At 30.8% G+C, this 19,357-nt stretch overlaps 1 protein-coding gene across 7 annotated transcripts in view; it reads right to left on the bottom strand.

Annotated features, from left to right (window-relative positions):
* The window catches only part of LOC120767326 (piezo-type mechanosensitive ion channel component), a 90,731-nt gene that overhangs the window by 12,556 nt on the left and 58,818 nt on the right, over positions 1 to 19,357 (bottom strand). For 2 of the 7 annotated variants that reach the window (XM_040093260.1, XM_040093261.1), the window contains exons 16-24: positions 18,550 to 19,333; positions 18,332 to 18,489; positions 12,303 to 12,359; positions 7,957 to 8,093; positions 4,040 to 4,160; positions 3,708 to 3,838; positions 3,391 to 3,464; positions 1,261 to 1,515; positions 775 to 807 (exon numbers count right to left, since the gene is read on the bottom strand). In XM_040093260.1, the coding sequence (XP_039949194.1) occupies positions 775 to 807; positions 1,261 to 1,515; positions 3,391 to 3,464; positions 3,708 to 3,838; positions 4,040 to 4,160; positions 7,957 to 8,093; positions 12,303 to 12,359; positions 18,332 to 18,489; positions 18,550 to 19,333 (1,750 nt within the window). Of the gene's footprint in view, positions 1 to 774; positions 808 to 1,260; positions 1,516 to 3,390; positions 3,465 to 3,707; positions 3,839 to 4,039; positions 4,161 to 5,236; positions 5,444 to 7,956; positions 8,094 to 8,905; positions 8,969 to 12,302; positions 12,360 to 18,331; positions 18,490 to 18,549; positions 19,334 to 19,357 lie in introns of all 7 variants that reach the window. The other 5 variants (XM_040093263.1, XM_040093264.1, XM_040093267.1 and 2 more) reach the window with 4 other exon arrangements.

The raw sequence follows: 19,357 nt of genomic DNA, 5'->3' as shown, positions 1-19,357 counted from the left end.
TTTTGAAAATTTCGTTGATAATTTTGCAATCTTTGTAGTTAATTTGGAAAATTTTGTAGAGCATTTAAAAAATTTCGTAGAAAATTTTGAAACTGTTGTAGATAATTTAAAAATTTTGTAAATAATTTTGAAATTTTCGTAGATAATTTTGAAAACTTCTTAGATAATTTTTAAAATTTCATAGATAATTTTGAAATTGTTGTAGATAATTTAAAAATTTTGTAAATCATTTTGAAATTTTCGTAAATAATTTAAAAATTTTGTTAATAATTTTGAAATTTTCATAGATAATTTCGAAAATTTCTTACATTGTTTGGAAAATTTGTAGATAATTTTGAAATTTCGTAGATAATTTTGAAAACTTCTCAGATAATTTTGAAAATTTGGTAGATAATTTAGAAAATTGGGTAGATAATTTTGAAAAATTCTTTGATGATTTTGAAAATTTTGTAGATAATTTTGAAATTTTTTTAGATAATTTTGAAAATTTTTGAATAATTTTGAAATTTTGATTTTTTTAGCTAACAGCTATTAATATGAGCTATAAGGAAAAAATGTAACTTTAAAGCTTTAGTATAAAGGGAAAGTCTAAAAGTATTTATGACGTTCGGAATAGTATTTGGAAAAATATTAAGAAATAATAATAAAAAATAGTTTATCATTCTGCATTCTTCATATAGCTGTTCGATTCATAGTATAAGTTAATATATTTTTGTAGAGTGTTTTATGGATTTTGATAAATTTGAAATATTTGTGGTTATGGCGAATACTTACGATTTTTGCATAGACGTACCATCCTCGTCGTAACTAAAAGTATATGAGAATGATGAGAAATGAAGAAAGTGTTAGTAGTGATATATGAGTACTTGTAGATACATACTTATATTATAAATATTATTTTTTTTTATAGCAAATGAGTTAAAAAAATATACAAAAAAATAAATATAAAAAACAAAATTAAAAAAAAAAAATATTGATAAGAAAAGTACAACAGAAAGACTAGCGCTTACAAGTTACAAGCTGGCACTTTTAATAAAACTACTTTAACACTAAATACATACAAACATGTAGGAACTAAGTGGCGGCGGTGTATGTGAACAAAAGTGGGTTTAAAAAATATCACAAACATTTATTTTAATTAAAAAAAAAAATTAATAAATAAATAAATAAAATAACATAATCTTCAAAATTATGCTCTTTTCTTTTGTTTTCTTTTTTAAACCCACTTTTTATCACTTTTTATGGTAAACTGCATTTTACCTATCATTTCGCATATCCACAGTATCCACTGACATATCAATAATGGCATGTGGATCCGCTGTTTGCTCTTGTTGTTGTTGCTCTTGTGTATTGTTTATGTGTGATTCTAAGGGTGACGGTGTGGTAGTGTCTGAGGTGATCGTATTCAAATCGGTAACATTCGTTATACTATGTGGTAATGGTCGTGTATTCGTTTCATTTTGTGTGTCAATCGATGCCGACCCAATCGAGCCAGCGAGTTGCGCATTTTCAGCACTAATGCAATAATATCGTATATAAGTAACGGTAAACATAAAAACATTCATAAAATACGAATAAAAAATAATAATGCACGTAAAACGTTGTAGTTGTTTTTTTTTTGTTGTGGTGATGAAGGCAACGTGTTGGTGGCGATTGGTGATGAACATGGAAAGTTGCGGCGCGACGCATTGTATATGTGGTGGCACAAACGAAACAAATATGCAGGTATATGCAAAAAAAAGAAACAAGAACAAAATAATATAAATAAATAAATAACAAAAAAACTAAATAATTATATATAAATGAATATAGGTTAGGTTAGGTTAGGCTGGTGAGCCATAAGCCACGCATAGACCAGTTTTGATCATTTGCGATACCAGTTGGAATAATAAATAAATGAATATAACATAGTATATAACTTTTTTATATTTTGTTTAGCGTTGGTTTTGGTGGCACTAGCTCATTGTAACATTATTTATTGCACTCAAGTTAATGAAACAATATTTTATAGTTTTTTTTAATTAAAAATTAATGAAGTATAATAAAATAATTTGTTATTAAAAACCATTAAGCCCAAAGAAAATATTACTTCAATAAATATATAATTAATAAAAAAATTAAATATTATATTAATGCATGGAATATTAAATAAAAGAAATTTAAAAAATTAAAAAAAAAGTATCAAAGTTGCAGATGTTTTTTTTTGCTTAAGCATACTTTATATTTGTAATAAACTTAAATTGGAAATGCGGGGTCTAATAATTTTTTTTCCAGCTTTAAGGGGGTATTCTAGTCTAAAAATAAAAAAAAATCGTTGTTTTTTACATTTTCAAAATTTAACCATTTAAGAATATCCTTGCAAGAGTATTTTTCAAAATTCAATTTTTTTTGGAGTTATATGTACATAGATATTTTGCTGACCCGGCATCCACACCGGTTTGGCCGGCACTGTAACTTTAAGGGGTTACCTGAGTTTACGTGTTTCAAAAAATCTATTTTTTATTGTCTGTTTAAATTCTACAACACCTCTAGAATATTGTCCTAAATTTTCAAGTTGTTCCGAGAAATAATTTCGGAGATACAGCCTTGAGAACGTGTGCGCTTGAGGCTAGCTAGGCTAAGTGCGCCGTCTTTAAACGCCTTTTTCTCGAAACTGTGTTTTTGAAGTCGGTTGGTAAGATTTCTTGAGAGCTACTCAACCGAACATCATGAAATTTGACACAGGTCTTTCGAGATACAATTCTTCAAGACTTGGATGAAGGATTTTTTTTGATTAAAACTATTTGAAAAAAAATTACGCGAAAATTTAATTTTTTTGTAAAAATGTCTGCCAAAAATCCAATTTTCAATTTTTTTCGTTCGTCCAAATTCTAAGTTAAGGTTTTAACTAAAACTTCTCCTGCCAACGTGGGCGCATCTTTTTCCCGAGGAGTCACGGGGAAATGGCATCGAAATGCCCGAGTTTAAAATATTTTTTTTCCGAAAATTTTAGAATTTTTTTGTTAATAGTGTATGTTTGTAACAATAAAAAATTCAAATAAAATATTTAATTTTTTATATGAGAAAAAATATTGAAAAAATACGGTTTTTACCCAAGGAAACTCATGTATACCCTTACTTGCCTTTTTTTACGATACTTCAAAAATTTTCTGAAATTTATGTTTCTAGCTAGACTGTAATACTCGCTTAAATAAAATACACATTTAAGCTAGTAATCAAATGAAAAGTTGAAGCAAATAAAATTACAGCACAGAACTTCGATTAAGGCAAACCAACGCTTATAAAAACGCTAAACACTCATAAAGTTAAACGAAAACCAAACAATTAAAATTTCGCTTTGCAAAAACAACAAGCAAAACATTTCTCTAAGAGAAATTATGATTTACATACTTTGGCGACAAGCCCTTGATGTCCACATAGACGGAGCTGTCGGTTGCATAGACCAAATTGACGCTGTGAGTTTCCTGAAAAAAAAAAACATTTAAGTGTAGATAAAGATATATGTATTCTATTAGTTAGTAACAAATATCATGATATAAAGGAGAATGACGAGTAATAGGTTTTGTGAATTTCTATAAATTTTTTTCACTTATTAAAATCTTTTAGAAATAAATATCTAAGTATCATAGTCTCAGCAAAAAGTAGCCATTAGTTAATAAATGGAAGTAGCTTCTCTTTTATATCATGAAATCTAAGAAATATTTTACCTTCAACAAACGCTTTTCATTCGACATTATCTTATTAACATAACGGTAATTGCGTGACAAGCGATGTAAGCCAATTGTTACAGACACCAGAAAACCTTCGAGTAGACGAACGATTGGATTTGCTTCCAAATCTGCAGAAAGTAATAAAATAATTTTAATATTTGAACCCGTTGTTTGATTAAAAGTCAGATTTGGCAGACAAAGACGACCAAAAATTGGGGAAAAATTTAGTTTTTTTTTTGAAAATTTTCAAAAATCGAAAATATAAAAAATAAAAATATTAATACATATATAACACAAAGCTTTTTTAATTTTTTAAAATATCGGCTTACCATCTTCAGACTCCTCGGAATCGACAACATCGCCCTTCTTTTTCTTTTCCTCCATTTCTGTAGCCTCTTTTGCTTCCTTGCTGGTCGATGGCTCTGATTCGGATTTGCGCTTAATGTCGGTCTGTTGCAGATATGAATGAAATTATTTATTTATAATTTTTTAATACGAAAAACGGTTTTTAAAAAAGCAACACTAACATTAAGGAAGGTTGTTTAATAAAATGTGGTTATGTGTGTGGTAAATATTTATATAGACATGTGATATATAATGTGCATTCAATACTTGGAATTGTTGGCATTTTATAATTTTATAGCCTATAGCTTAGGCTAAGCACGGTGGAGCGGAGAGTAATAGTTTGTTTAAGAGAAAATGAAATAAATGAAGAGTCAATCTGGTTAGCAACCATTTGTCAGTTAAGTTCTGGTTAACCTTACTTAACTGGTTACTAACCACACATTGGGAAAACGACCTTTTGTTTTTCATACTTTGAGTTTCACTTCGAAAGGCACTAAATTGCGCCTCACCATGTGCTTAGCCTTATGCAGATTGGTGTATTACTACTGGCAACATTAAATTTAAGTTTTAGGAATCTGCTTATTAAATAAATGTGTCTATATATATAATGTGAATACTTTTAAAGTGTGTGTTTGTGTTAGTGATAAGAGAATTAACTGTAAAAGCATAAGTGTAGTAAACTAAAGTGTGTAAGCGTTCACTAAGTGAGAGATGTGACTTCTAATGTGTGGCATTTTTTTTTTGCTGCAGATTAACGAATTAAATGTGTGCTCTTAGTAAAATATTTATGTGTATATGTGATTTTATGTGTGTATATGTGATTTGTGGGTAATTGGTGGGATTTTTATTTGAAACACTTATATTAGCAGCAGCTTAACGGTACGTAGCGGTATTGCGTAGAACTGCAAATATTTTGTGGTCGAAGGTAAACGCCTAACGCTCCGAGAGTCAAAATAAAATTTAGCATAAAAAGTGTTTAAAGCGAAATCTGATTGCATTTACACACTGACAAAGGACAGATGATACTAAAAGTTGTGATTCTTTTTTACAAATGTTGTACGAATATATACAGCATTTTTTGGGGGGTCCATTTTGGTAAGTGAGTGGGTGCATCACAGCGAGACACATCGAGACTATTTATTTATTTTTGTGTTCTAATTTCAGCAAATTCGTTAACTCACAAAGAAGCCGCTGGCCGAACGCGGCGGCACCGTGTAATCGTGCGGCTCGGAGAGTGTTGATGTGCGTGCGCCCGCCTCCTGAGCGTCTTCATTCTCTAATTCTTCGTCGATTTTTATACCAATGCGTGAGCCAGGCGCCGAAGCGTATGAACGCTGACGCATATAGACTTGACGACGAAATTCGGCGGTTTGAATGTCCTTCCAAACCTTTTTTTGGTATTTTTCAATGTGTTTGAAAGTGTTAGTGAGTTTTTGTGTGTGTTCAGTTTGTTAAAAATTTTGAAAAGCGTCCGAATTTGGGCAGCAAGTGTTTAAATAGATTAATTTAGTAGAAATATTAGCATCTTTTTTATAAAATTTGTACAATGAGTGTCAACTATATTCGTTAGTGACTACTTTTTGTTTTGATAAATAAGTAAAATTAGTAAAAATATAAACTTTTTTTTCCTTTTTTGTATATTTTTTTTATAATTTTTGTAAATAAAATTTAGATTAAAAAAAAATGTTTACCGTTGTATGAAAAAAAATAAAAAAAAAATTAATGAAAAAATTATTAAAAAAATAATTTATCATCATGAATTCAAAGGGATTGAATAGAGTAGTTATAAATAAAAAAAAAAATTAACTTTTACCCAATTTCAAAGTATTAAAAAAAAGAATTAATGGGTAAAAGGCCAATCTATTTACAAAATTTTGTATTACTTAAGTCTTGTTCATTTTTTAAAAAACAAAAAATACTGTCAGAATTGGCTATAATTATAAAAAAATGTAGAAAATGATCGCGTATAAAAAAATATCTTTTTTATAAAAAAAGTTTAAAATTTAATTTTGTTTTTTCGAAATATTTTCCCAATTGTAGTGTGAAAAATTCGAAGAAATTACAATACTTAAATTGTTATTATTTTTAATTATTTATTAAGGGGGAGTGCGGTTTTTAAACTTTTTACTGTGTAAAAACACTATGTATTTGCAAATTTTATATTACTTCAGTACCGTTTCTTTTAGAAAATAAAAAATACAATTAAAATTGGCTATAATTACCATAATAAAATTCGAAAATATTTTAAATTTTATCAAAAAAAAAAAAAATTAATACAATCGTATTTTAAATTTTTAAAACTTCCTATAATTTAAAAAAAAACTGTTTTTCGAATTCTTTTCCCAGTTGTGGTGACCAAATTTTGAAAATTTTTACGATTAATTAAATTATTACATTAAAAATCGAATTCTTTAACAATTCTACATTAATAAACATTATTTATTGAGCAAAAAACAAAAAGATCATCCCTTTTCCTAATTTTGTTCAATTTCAATCGCGTTTCTTTTTGAAAATAAAAATATAGTTAAAACTGGCTATAGGTACAAAAAAATGCGAAAGTTTTGAAATTTTTTATAAAAAGGATTAAAATTTATTTTTCTCGAAATCTTTTCCCAGTTGTGCTGTTCAAAATTCGAAAATTTTTAAAATTGATTAAATGTTCAAATTAAAAATTCCAATTTTTTCAACAATTTTAGGTTCCGTAGAGTAGGTTCTTGGTGAAAATAAAAAACTTAGTTACAATTGGCTACAGTTAGAAAAAAAAAATAAAATTTTTTGATTTTTGTAAAAAGTTAAATATTTAATTTTTTCGAAGAAATTCGAAATTTTTTTAAAATTAATTAAATTTTTTAATTAAAAATTCCAAATTCGAATTTTTTTTTTAAATTAATTAAATTTTTTAATTAAAAATTCCAAATTTTTCAACAATTTTAGGTAATTAAACATGTTTTATTGAGCAAAATGATAACCTCCTATCCAAATTTTGTATTATTTAAGTCGCATTTCTTGTTATAATTACATATATGTAGTTACAGTTTAAAAAAAATCGAAAATTTTTAAATTTTTTATAATTAAAGTTAACAAATATTTAATTTTATTGGAAATATTTTACCTTTTGATGACGTGCATCACTAAAATCACTAAATAGGTCCTTACTAATTTCAAACACGGTAAATTAGTTTAAGGAATGTTGCCTACATTTAGGCTACTAGCGTTTAGATGTTTGTCTTGGGTTTTCAATGACCTTTGAATGGTTCAAAATTAATTTTTTTTATAAAAAAACAGCTCGAATTTAAAATTTTAATACCAATTTTGAATTAAATTTTTAATCCGAAATTTTTGAATCAAAAATTTCCAGCACAAAAATAAATGAATTCAATATTAATAATTAAATTTGGTCATAAATGATTAAATACAAAATTTTCGAATAAAAAAGCTCGAAAAAATTACTATTAATTAAATTGTTATTTTTTTTTAGCTATTCCTTAAGGGGTAGTAGGGTTTTTAATTTTTTTTCTGCGTAAAAGTAAAATCTATTTAGATCTACATATGTATATTATTTCAGTACTGTTGCTTTTAGTAAATAAAAATATATAACAGATAAATGTATTTCATTTAGATAAAAATTAACTAAGTCAATATTAATAATTAAATGTGTCCATAAACAATTAAATACAATCGCATGAATATTTGTGACACCCACTGTACTTTCACTTAGCCGAGTGTTACCAACTTTGCGGCTACAGCAATTACGTTGCATATGCTTAAATACTACATTTGTTTGTAGGCATGTCTTTATGTAGCTCAACAGTTAGCTTATTTATACAAAATACTAGTTGAATACAGACATACTTATACATATTTATATATATGGTGTGATTTAATATTTTTCTATACTCACGTGTATGACCGTTTTGCGTCGCTGCAATTTCCTCTCACTCTCCTGCTCGGAGAGGAAATCTTGCTCATCATCGATCACGTCCAATTCGAACTTATCGTCAACATCCTCGAACATATAGTAATCGCCAGCGCGTACAGCTAAACGTGTTGAAGGATTAAATTGAAAAGAAAGTGGGCAATTAGTATAAAAGTTTCAGAGGCGTGCATAAGATCCAATAAATAGGTTTAAAAGCAATTACATGAGTATATAGGTATATATATTGTTAAGATTGTAAGTAAATATGTACAAATAAAGCAAAACATAACACCAGACAAGTATACAAGTAGTATGAACAGCCATTGAAAACTTAGATATATATAAAGTAATGTACAAATACGATTACTAATTACAAGTAATGTAAGCAATTGTTACACACACGCGATCAAATGATTTATAGAAGCTAAGACAGAGCTATAAGTAGTAGCTATGGTTAAGAATGCCGCGGCAGTGGCCTTCGAAAAGCTACTCGAATCTAAATAATATATCAGGCTAACGATGTTAAGCTAATCATTATTTAACCGACACCAAAACTAAATTTTTACATTTATTAACTTTACTTATTTTAATTTTTACTCCATTTCTATATTAATTTTTAGTAAATAACTACGTTATGTGTGTATGTATGTAGTAGTAGAAGCGCGATTTGCAGAAATTACAGCGTAAATAATTGTTTTTTATAGCTGTATATGAAGTAATATACAGTTAGGTGCGTGATAAAAGCCGCTGGAGTGGTTTAAACGGTTCTTTGTTAGTTTGGCAGGGGCTCAGCCACCGGGTAAACGCGTGTGTTTAGTACTTTGCATGGCGATTTTATTGCTCATTGTTGTTTATTGGTTTTCAAAATTGATTAAACTTTCCACAACAACCAAAACTGTTTCATACATGAAAAAAAGTGGAACACAAATTAAACCTTTCTTATGTGGCAGCCTTAATTGTTCAACGACAACAGTACCTACAGGCGCATCGGGCGCATCTAAGGAAACAAAAATATGCAAAATAACACTTACGATTAAAAATACTGTTTTTAATGTGAAAAAAATACGGGGAATTTGAAGCTTAAATCAAATGGGATGATTGTGGTTCTAAGAAAATTTGGAGTAAATATACATAGAGTTATATAATTATACTAATATTATAAATAATTTGTTAAAGGTAATGTACGATTAGTAGAAATATTAATTACAATCGGATATAAATACATTTTCTGATAATGAAGAAATTTTCAAAAATGTGGTTAAAAAATTGTTATGGTACAATGAACCTTTTAATTGGTTTTCAGTAAATTTTTTAATGTTGAATAACTTTTTAAAAATATAGTTAAGAATTGTTGTGACAATAAGAACCGTTAATTATTTATATTTTATATTTGCTATTTTTAGCAAATATTTTTTTAAATTTATTCCTCTTATAGCACAAAAATGTAAGTAAATTTATTTACATTAATGCATAACTCATTAAATCTTTTCGAAAAAAATATATACTAAGCACACTTAAAAAACAATAAATGCTCAAATAACATGCCTAAACTTAATATATGAGTTAATTTTGTAACTTCTAGAAGAAAAAATATGATTATTTACTAATTTCAATACAAATTTACAGTTTCAGAATCTTTATATTATATTTTTAAAATTGCTAGTTTTTTAAGAATTTCAGCTTAAGGAGTTAAGTGGGTTTGAAAATTTAAAAAAAAAAATATTTTTTTGTTTGTCTTATTGTTTTTGAAGTCGATGGACACGATTTTTCGAAAAGTTATGAACCGATTTAGTTCGAATTGTCTTGTTATTGAACGAAGTTTTTTTTCATTACAATTGAGATTTTTTGTTCAAAGTCTGAGAAAAAAAGGAATATTTTAATATTTTTCTTATTTCCTTCGTTCAAAAACGAGATTGTATTAACGAGATGTATTAACGAATTGTGTTTAGCTTTTCTAATTTTAGATGAACCAATAATAAATTTTGCTGTCCACGGCGAGAGCACTTTTTGTGTGAGACACCGAGGGAGATGAAGTCTCAACGGCTGAGTTTTCAACATTTTTACATCAAAATTTCAGAAGACATTGTTAAAATATGTACCTTTGATATGCCATATTATGTTAAAAAATATATGATTACTTATATTAAAACACAAATCGTAAAAATACCTTTTTTGTACCTCTGAAACTCACTTAACCCCTTAATAACATTTGTTATTGTGTAAAAAAACATAACTCTTTTCAACGCTTTGTTTTACTTCAGTCCGTTTTCTTTTCAACAATAAAAAATATAATTGGAATTTTCCATAATTAAAAAATTTTTTAAATTTTCTTTAATTTAGTTGTTTTTAATGTAAAAAAGAGGCAGATATTTAATTTGATTGGAAATCGATTCCTTTCTCATGGCGTACATCGCTAAAAAGTGCTTTAATTTCATATACGCAATATTAGATAAAAGGATGTTGCCTACATTTAGGCGAATAGCAGTTCGATTTGTCACTCTGATGGGCTTTAAGTGGGTTATCCCGTGTGACGGTTTCTTTTTTTTTGCATAAATCCAATATAGAGCATTCATAGAATTTGCTGATAAAATAATTTTCTGAAATTTAATGTGGTTGCAAAGTTACAGGTGTGAGAAAACAAGGTCTTTAAAGGCCTATGCAACTGAATTTTCAAACGTACTTCTTCGAAACTACATTTTTTTTTAAATTAGCGCCCACGATTTCTCAAAACTGGTTCAATTGATTGCTTTAAAATTTTAGTGGTAGATTTATCCAACGTGTGGCTATCGCCTGTACTAGGGAGGTACAAAGAAAAAGAAATAAATCTGACTCACTACCTAACCAATAGTCTGACATTTACAAAAATATATCCGCGATGAAGTCAAAAATAGTTGGAAGATTGTATATACTATACATACATACATATGTATTAAGAATAAAGACAACTAAAAAAATTGAAATAAGCTAGACCTTTGACACCTATTTTTTGTGGGTGGTTGGTGGAAAACGGTAATAAACCGGTAATAGTACATGGATTCTTCCTTGAAGTACTTAAGACACGACAAAGAGTTATAGAAAATTAAATTTAAAAAAAAATATTAAAGGTCACAAACTTATATTTGAAAGAACACTTTACAAAACAGATGTCTATTTTTTACACTTTTTTAAATTTAAACTTTTTAAGAAACGGAACATGAAAGTTTAACATTTACACATAAGGTTTTGGTTTTAAAAGAAATAGTTGGTATAAATGGCTGATATTCAAGGGTAGTGCTACTAAAATATTATTAGCTAAGCTAAAATAACTTGATTAGCTCTAAGAATGTTCTTTACACTAAGATGTGGACTTATGAGGGTGAATAGAATGATATCTTCAAAAAACCATTAAAAAACGGAATATTTTTGTACCGAGTATTAATATGTATAACCTAACCTAGAATTATATGATGGCGAGATATCTTAGTTATAAGAATGATAAAGGAATATGAAAAAGTTATAAGAATAGTTATAGTTACTGGTATAAGCTAACCTAACAATATATGATGTCAAGTTTAATATTTGTTATACGAGTGATGAAGGAATATGAAAGTTTTGTATATTTGAGGGTCTTTTCATACTTTAAAGAAGTTATACTTTAAATGTTAGTTAAAATTATTACTATGATAGGTAGGCAATAATTAAAATTATGTAACAATTTTAAAAAAATACAAATAAGTAATATATGAGCATAATACATTATAAATAAGTTTTGAAACACTCTAGGATATATTTTGTATAAAAAACAAAACAAAAAAACAAAAAAAAAAAAAACAATCAGAAAAAAATTGTAGAAAAAAATATTTTCAGCTACTACCTAAGATATGTATATAATAAGGAAAAAAATCGGACACACAAATATACATATGCATAAATCGAATAGAAAATAGTATAACAGACGCATACATACAAATATACGAAAGAGCATAAGGGAATAAGTAAAATACTCGTTTAACACAAAAGTGATAAACTAGGAAGAAAGCAAGCTCATACGCATATACATATTTACAAGAAAAAAACTCGCATAGGTACATACATATATACAATGCATTAGCAAAAATGGTATGCCAATTTTTTTGGGAGAAAATATTAATAAAAATTTTCAAATATAAATATATGCGAATTAAGGTACATAAAAAGCGATTTGTGCATAAACGAAGAAGGGACTAAACTAAAATAAACATAATAGCAAGAAGTACATTGTTTAAACATATAATTAAATCAATATTTGTGTGTATATATAAAATGAATATTTTGTAATATTTTTAAGCGAGTATAAAATAAATGGGTTTTACCAGGTCCGTGTAACTTAATCTCTTTCCGTTTGTGCGGTTTGCTCGGAGCACCATGTTCTAGAAGTATTCGAAAAAAATAAATATTCAAAGAAAAAATAAACGTAATAAGCATACAAACAAATGAATTGAATATCAAACTTAAATAATTAACGTTAATTAAGATGCCGGAAAGCAAAAGAAAATGTGCTGACGGCGATAATAAAAGTACGCTACTGAAGCCAGGCTTATTACATAAATGGCGATTTAAATGCTTTTGCTGCGTAGTCATCGTTGTGGCAGACTAGTGGCAGCACTTTACTTTTTTATATAAAAAAAAATTATTGAAAAAGTCTACGCATATACAATTTTTATAATTTTTAAGGATATTTATAAAAAAAAAATAATATGAAATTCAAACTTTTAAGACGTTCACCTACGGTACGTTTCAACTACGTCACACTTGCGAGAAAAATGTTAGCATTACGCAATGCTTTAAAATATTTACACACTTCTTTTTACATTTGTACAGCATTTTTGTTAGTCAGTGTAGCGAAGTACGCAATAAAACGACGTTTGGCATTCGAAAAAACTTTCTTCGTGTTATTTACAAAATGCAGTGCTTCATTTTTCGTTTGAATTAAGTGAACTTTATTGTCTGTTATCACACATTTTTCGCTAATTTATATACAATTTACAAAATTACTATAATTAAATTCGAAAAAATCGGGCAATAAGAGAAAAGATAATGTTAAACTCCAAATCACATTGTCCATGCAGCGTCGTATCGACGGGTTCGCCCATCAACGAATCCAAATAATAGGCCGTACCAACGGGTCCCCAACTGTGCGGACGCATTTTGGTGCGCTGCGCCTCGGCGTCACGTGCCCAAGACACATTGCTGTAGCGACGATTGCCATTCTGCAGCATACTTTCCTCATCCAACGGATATGTGGCATTGCCGAGACTGAGGTGACGCCGATGCAGCGACTTCTCACGCATTGTAACGGGCACCTCCACCGAAGGCTGCGTGGAAAAATTGTGATTTTTAGTATTAACTTGAGATATGTCACAGTGTTTCGGTCAAAACTGGCAGTCAAGGGGAAAAGTGATTGACGAAAGGGATTTTTTTTAGCTTGTTGAACGTTATTTAGTATATATTTCAACCTAAGTACGACCGTTCCCACGACAGTTGGGTCTACGTAAACGGAACGGACTCGGAATTTTTGTCTGGTCAAGGACTGGTAACTCGGCAGAATTCTGCCGCTACAACAACAATACCAACAGCAACCTATTTATGTAAATCTGAAAGACCTCTTATGACAATAACTAATTTCTATGTCCCATAAAGTCGAGAACTACCGAATTAGATATAATCAACTAAAAGGTCAACAACTGATGAGTCGACGTTGCGAGTTTTCGAGAGAAAGGTTCTGCGAAAGATTTATGGTCCTTTGCGCATTGGCCACGGCGATAATCGCATTCGATGGAACGATGAGCTGTACGAGATATACGACGACATTGACATAGTTCAGCGAATTAAAAGACAGCGGCTACGCTGGCTAGGTCATGTTGTCCGGACGGACGAAATTCCAGCTCAGAAAGTATTCGACGCAGTACCCGCCGGGGGAAGCAGAGGAAGAGGAAGACCTCCACTCCGTTGGAAAGACCAAGTGGAGAAGGACCTGGCTTCCCTTGGAATATCCAATTGGCGCCACGTAGCGAAGAGAAGAAACGACTGGTGCGCTGTTGTTAACTCGGCTATAATCGCGTAAGCGGTGTCTACGCCAGTAAAGAAGAAGAAGAACTAAAAGGCTTTATTGATCTCTTAGGATTTTTAGGTTTTAATGAGAGTTTAAAATGCCCTCGCACCATATAGGGATCGTCATCTAAGTTAGTCGTATACCCGTTAAAACATTCTCCCCTTCAATCATGGATTTTCTCTTACCCAGAGACCGTATTCGCTTTACTTCAGGGCAAGGTTTCCAAGACGGACCCATTTCAGGTCGATTTCTACTCTTTCTGCGTTCATGAATGCCAACGCTTTCATAGTCAGCATCAAGATTTACTTCAATCAGGATTTTAAAACCGATATTACAACAATAACGAAACGATATAACCTCAATAGGTCCACGAAACGCAATTGAACCGAGTTTCACGCCGACATTTTGTCGATAACTATTTAGATTATGTGGCACTTTTGGGTATAAGAGACCGTATAATCTCTGAAACTCTCACGGCATTCTACATCGTAGTTTCACCAACAAAAATATGAGGGTTTTAGAAAGTCTAAAACCAATATTTTCACTGACTTGGCAAAATGGTATTAAAATAATAAATCTCAAAACATCCCTTTCGTCAAACACCTCTTCCTGCTGGCTACAGTTTTATATACAAAGCCTACTTCATCAGCGGGATCGGTATTTTCATCGGGTGCACATTGCACCGAAACCGTTTCATTCCACGACACAACATTAACCGATGATTGACGACGATGTCTACCAGTGCTACCGGCGGCACCATCCGTGATCAAATTCGAAGAGATATTTGAACTGGCACCGCTAACATTCACATTGAGGCTGGCTGAGGTTGCCACTGGCACCATTAAAGTGTGCAGCAATGTGGGCTGCTGTACGGAGTCCTAGAAAATTTATACACACAAACGATAAAAACGAGCATTAAGCCACTGGCAAGTGAATTAGTTGCAAGTTACATAAGTGGGCGGTGAGAAGACCTCATTCGAAATTTCCGAGTCCTCCTCGCGTATGGCGGCAGCCAAATCCGAATTGGGTCCCGAGCCGAATGACATGCGTTGCACGTCCAGAAAACCATCTAACGGTATAGTGGTGTGATCCGAAGTGGGTGTGGTGGGCTTCACAATATTAGCAGGTGGTTTTTGGATTAAAGTAATTGTAGGGTTTTGTTAAAGAAAATATGCATCATAGTGCTACTTACCTGCGTGTGTGGTTGAATATCGATTTCTGGCAAACGCAAGCGCATAGCAACCGCAACATCCTCGGCCAGCGCGTTGTCGGTGGCCTCGCTTTGTGAAAGCACATCCGCGTAGTCTGCAGCCGCCTCAGAGCCACCATAGTCGGCGAATTCAATGCGTATCTTGTGCTGCACCGTATCATTATCGATAAGGTGCACGCACTCCTCGGTGCTGGTATCGCTGCCGCTGTCATCATCATGGCGCATGCGCTTATCGCGGCGCACCTTCTCACCTTTTTTCTTGCTTTTTCCGCTACTGACGCTGCTGCTGCTGCTGCTATGCGTTCGCGAAGTTGAACTCGAGTCGCTGGTATCGTCGTCGTCGGGTGTGTGATACCCTGAGCCCTGACACGAGGCGAAACTACTTTGATGCGCCAATGGCGCTACGTGTATCGTTGGCTTCAACTCAGTGTCGGCAGTGGCTGCGGCAGCATAGATTATTTAGAGTGTTTTTGTTGTAGTTGTGCTTGTGCATCCGGTGTGTGTGTGTGTGTTGTTGCTCGTATACACGAGTTTAGTTAAACTTTTTTGCATAAAACTTTTGAAATCAAACTTAGACGCATCAAGTTACATTTTTCGTACAAAAATTATTTTGAAAAATGCACTCGACAAAACAAAAATAAAATTAAAATTTCACTGACGGCAAAAAGCGCGCTTAAAAGTAGACGCGGTGGTACTTGGCGGTCAAAAAAACTACGGTGCGCAATACAGTCGAGCGATAAAAATTAGAATTTCAAGTAAGAATATTGGAGTTAAATTTTGGAAGAACTTAGATAAATAGTACAAAATACCGTAATCACTATATACATTTTTAACGATATGAAATTTCAATAATATAACTCCATTAAGACATAAAATATCAGTTCGCTTAATATGAAATCTCATTCTCACCGCAAAAAATATTACAAAGAGAGTATAAATGGCTTTACAGTTATATTTACATAAATGTCATTCCAGACCTTTAGGGATTACATGGGTTTACGGGTTTCAAAAAATCGATTTATTGTCTTATTAAACTCTATAGCACCTCTAGAATATAATAATAATAAATTTTTGAGTTGATGAGAGTAATAGTTTCGGAGATACAGCCTTGAGAACTTGTGCGCTCGAGGTAAGCTAGGCTAAGTGCGCCGTTTTTAAAAGTGTTTTTGAAGTCGTTTGCAAGGATTTCTTGAGAGCAACTCTACCGATCCTCATGAAATTACACAGGTCTTTGAGATACAATTCTTGAAGACTTGGACAAAGGTTCTTTCTTCGGAAAAATGTCGCGAAATTTTCACTCAAATTTTAATTTTTTTGTAAAAATGTCTTTCAAAAATCCAATTTTCAGTTTTTTTCCCTTTGTCCAAGTTCCAAGTTAAGGTTTTAACTAAAACACGTATTTTGTTTTACTTTAGATGATGTAAGGATTTATACTGCCAACTTGGGCGCATTTTTTTCCGAAAATGGCGTCGCTATAACTGAATTTAAAATATTTTTTCTCAAAAATTTCAGAGTTTCTTTGTTAATAGTGTACCTTTGTAACAATAAAAAATTCTATTAAAAAAATTTTATTTCTTAAATGAGAGAAAAATTTTTTGAAAAAAATGCTGTTTTTTACCCGAGGAAACCCATGTAACCCCTTAAGAAAAAAATTATGCTCAAGGCCTTATTGGCCTTTTAATTTATTTTCAAAGCGCATCTATGAACCTTTCAGTACCGAAGATATTAGTTAATATCTTGAAAGCTATGGTAAGGAAGACAAATGTTGAATGCTTACATAACCTCAATTTTATAAAACTCATACGGCATGGAAAAGTATTTGCTTTCAGCATATTTTATATTATACTTTCTTCTAGTTTTCTAAATGAATAATATAAAATAGGAAAGTATTCCAAAATTTTTATCAGAAAGTAGATTTAGAATTAACCAAACATTTTTTCAATATGAAATTAAAAAAAATATACATACTATATATAATATAGTATTATATTTTTTCAAAAAGTAGATTTAGAATTAATCAATCTAATATTTTTTTCTTTATAAAATTAAAAAAAAAATTATTAAAATATTTTTTCAAAAAGTAGGGTTAGAATAGCAAACTATTTTTTATCTCTATATAAAATTAAAAACATAATATAATATATTTTTTCAAAAAGTAGGGTTACAAGTAATCAATTAAATTTTTTTTTTCTCTCTATATAAAAATAAAAAAAAAAAAATATTTTTACGCCGATGGGTTAAATTCAACATCTTTAAATTTAAATGTACAAAAATTATAAAAATCTAATTTTTTTATAATCAAAAATATGTTTTAAATATCCAATGATTGTTGAAAAAGGAAAAATTAATATCAAAATGTATAACATAACCTTGAAATTTGAGGGAGAGAGAAAGAGCTTACTTTCCAAAAATTTGTTATAAAATGTTATCTGAAACACTAAATTATGGCTCAAAAATTATTATTGTAAATATTTTTTAGAAGAAGAAATATTTTTTATAATTTCAATATTTTAAAAATCGAGATGTACTTGTATAGTTGCAGGCATACAATTTCAGTTTGAGAGAGATTTTACTATCCAAAAAAAAAATTTTTTTATAACCTAAAATATGCGCTGAAAACTCAATTAGCGCTCAAGAAAACAAAATTAAAAATAGAAATTTATAACTTCAGACATAACCTTAAAGTTTCAAAGAGTACTGGGTACATACTATAACCAAAAATGCTTTATAAACTCAAATATACGCTGAACACTTTGTTACAAGTCACTGAAGATATATACAAAATTATAACTGCAGACATAACCTCAAAGTTGAAGAGCCTTTTAAGTTCATATTCAGATGTAAACTTCAAAAATAGTGTACATACATATATATATATATATGTATTTATATGTATATAAATAAATATATGTACATATAACACTCTGAAATACTAAAGGAAATGTCATTACCTTGAATATATCATATAAAATCATATGTAAATATAGGGCATATGTCTACAGAACATAAATTTCTTTTCAGTTTTAAAGACGGGCTAAAGATATTAATTTGTAAACATAAAAGTGGAAAATTCAACTTACCATCGAAATGTGTGGGTTTATCTATGGGTTTCAACATTTTTTGTTGTGTGGCGCGTATGCGCTCCATCTTACGCTTGATCTTTACCAAAATCTCATTTTCATGCTGTTGACGATGCTCGATTTGCTTCTGGCGCAGGTCCTCGATTATGTCAGCACCTCTGCAGAAATGAAAATTTCATAATATTAAGATTCAAAATATGCTTAGAGCACAAATTTACCTGGTTGCCAAAATGCTATTCGCCTTCGTGTCGATAATCAGATGACAGAAGTAATGTGACTTAAATATGCGCATTTGTAGTATAAGGAATGCGAAGCAAATGGTGTCCCACATCAGCATCGATGATTTATTTATTTCCGGACAGTCCGAGTCGTCCTTACTGAGTGGATCGTTCATGATGGGGTCCGTGGGGAAATGGCATGATACGCCCAATAAATGCACAAGCCAACAGCAATGCTTAGTTAGATCTTTCAAAAATAGACAACCGGCCATTTCGAGAGACGTCTTCACAACAATATTGAAGACATTATAAGCCAGCAACCAACGCCAACGGCCGATAATTTGCTGTATAGGACGCAAATAGAAATCGGAGCCCTCCCATAGGAAGATGAAGGCGCCAATCAGATAACCCAATGTGAGGAAATCGCTCATATTCGTGCCGGCCAAGAATACCGTGGCCAATGTGACCCAAAAGAAGCCACACAACACGGCGTACATGAATATATCCAAATAGTTGCGCACGTGCGATAGGAAATCGTTTGTAGGATTCACAAATGCCACGCGTCCCAAATTTTCAATATCTTTGACCACATTGCGATTTGAACCGCCGGCATATTGATCGCCGTAACGCAGCTCAATGCGGAATATACGTTTTTGGCGTGTCACGAATAGGAGTAGAATGAAATCGAAGATCAGCTTTTTCGTGTGGTCATAATGCATGCCACCGGGTAACAGCAGCCAACCTTGTATGGGTGCGGAGAAGCGCGAGTTCTCCCAGGGGTAATCTGAAATTGAATTGAATGGTAGAG

This window comes from Bactrocera tryoni, chromosome 2 (genome assembly GCF_016617805.1).
Source record: "Bactrocera tryoni isolate S06 chromosome 2, CSIRO_BtryS06_freeze2, whole genome shotgun sequence".
NCBI lineage: Eukaryota > Metazoa > Arthropoda > Insecta > Diptera > Tephritidae > Bactrocera > Bactrocera tryoni.
Note: the sequence above shows the minus strand (reverse complement) of the source record. Positions and strands in the feature narration are given on the sequence as shown.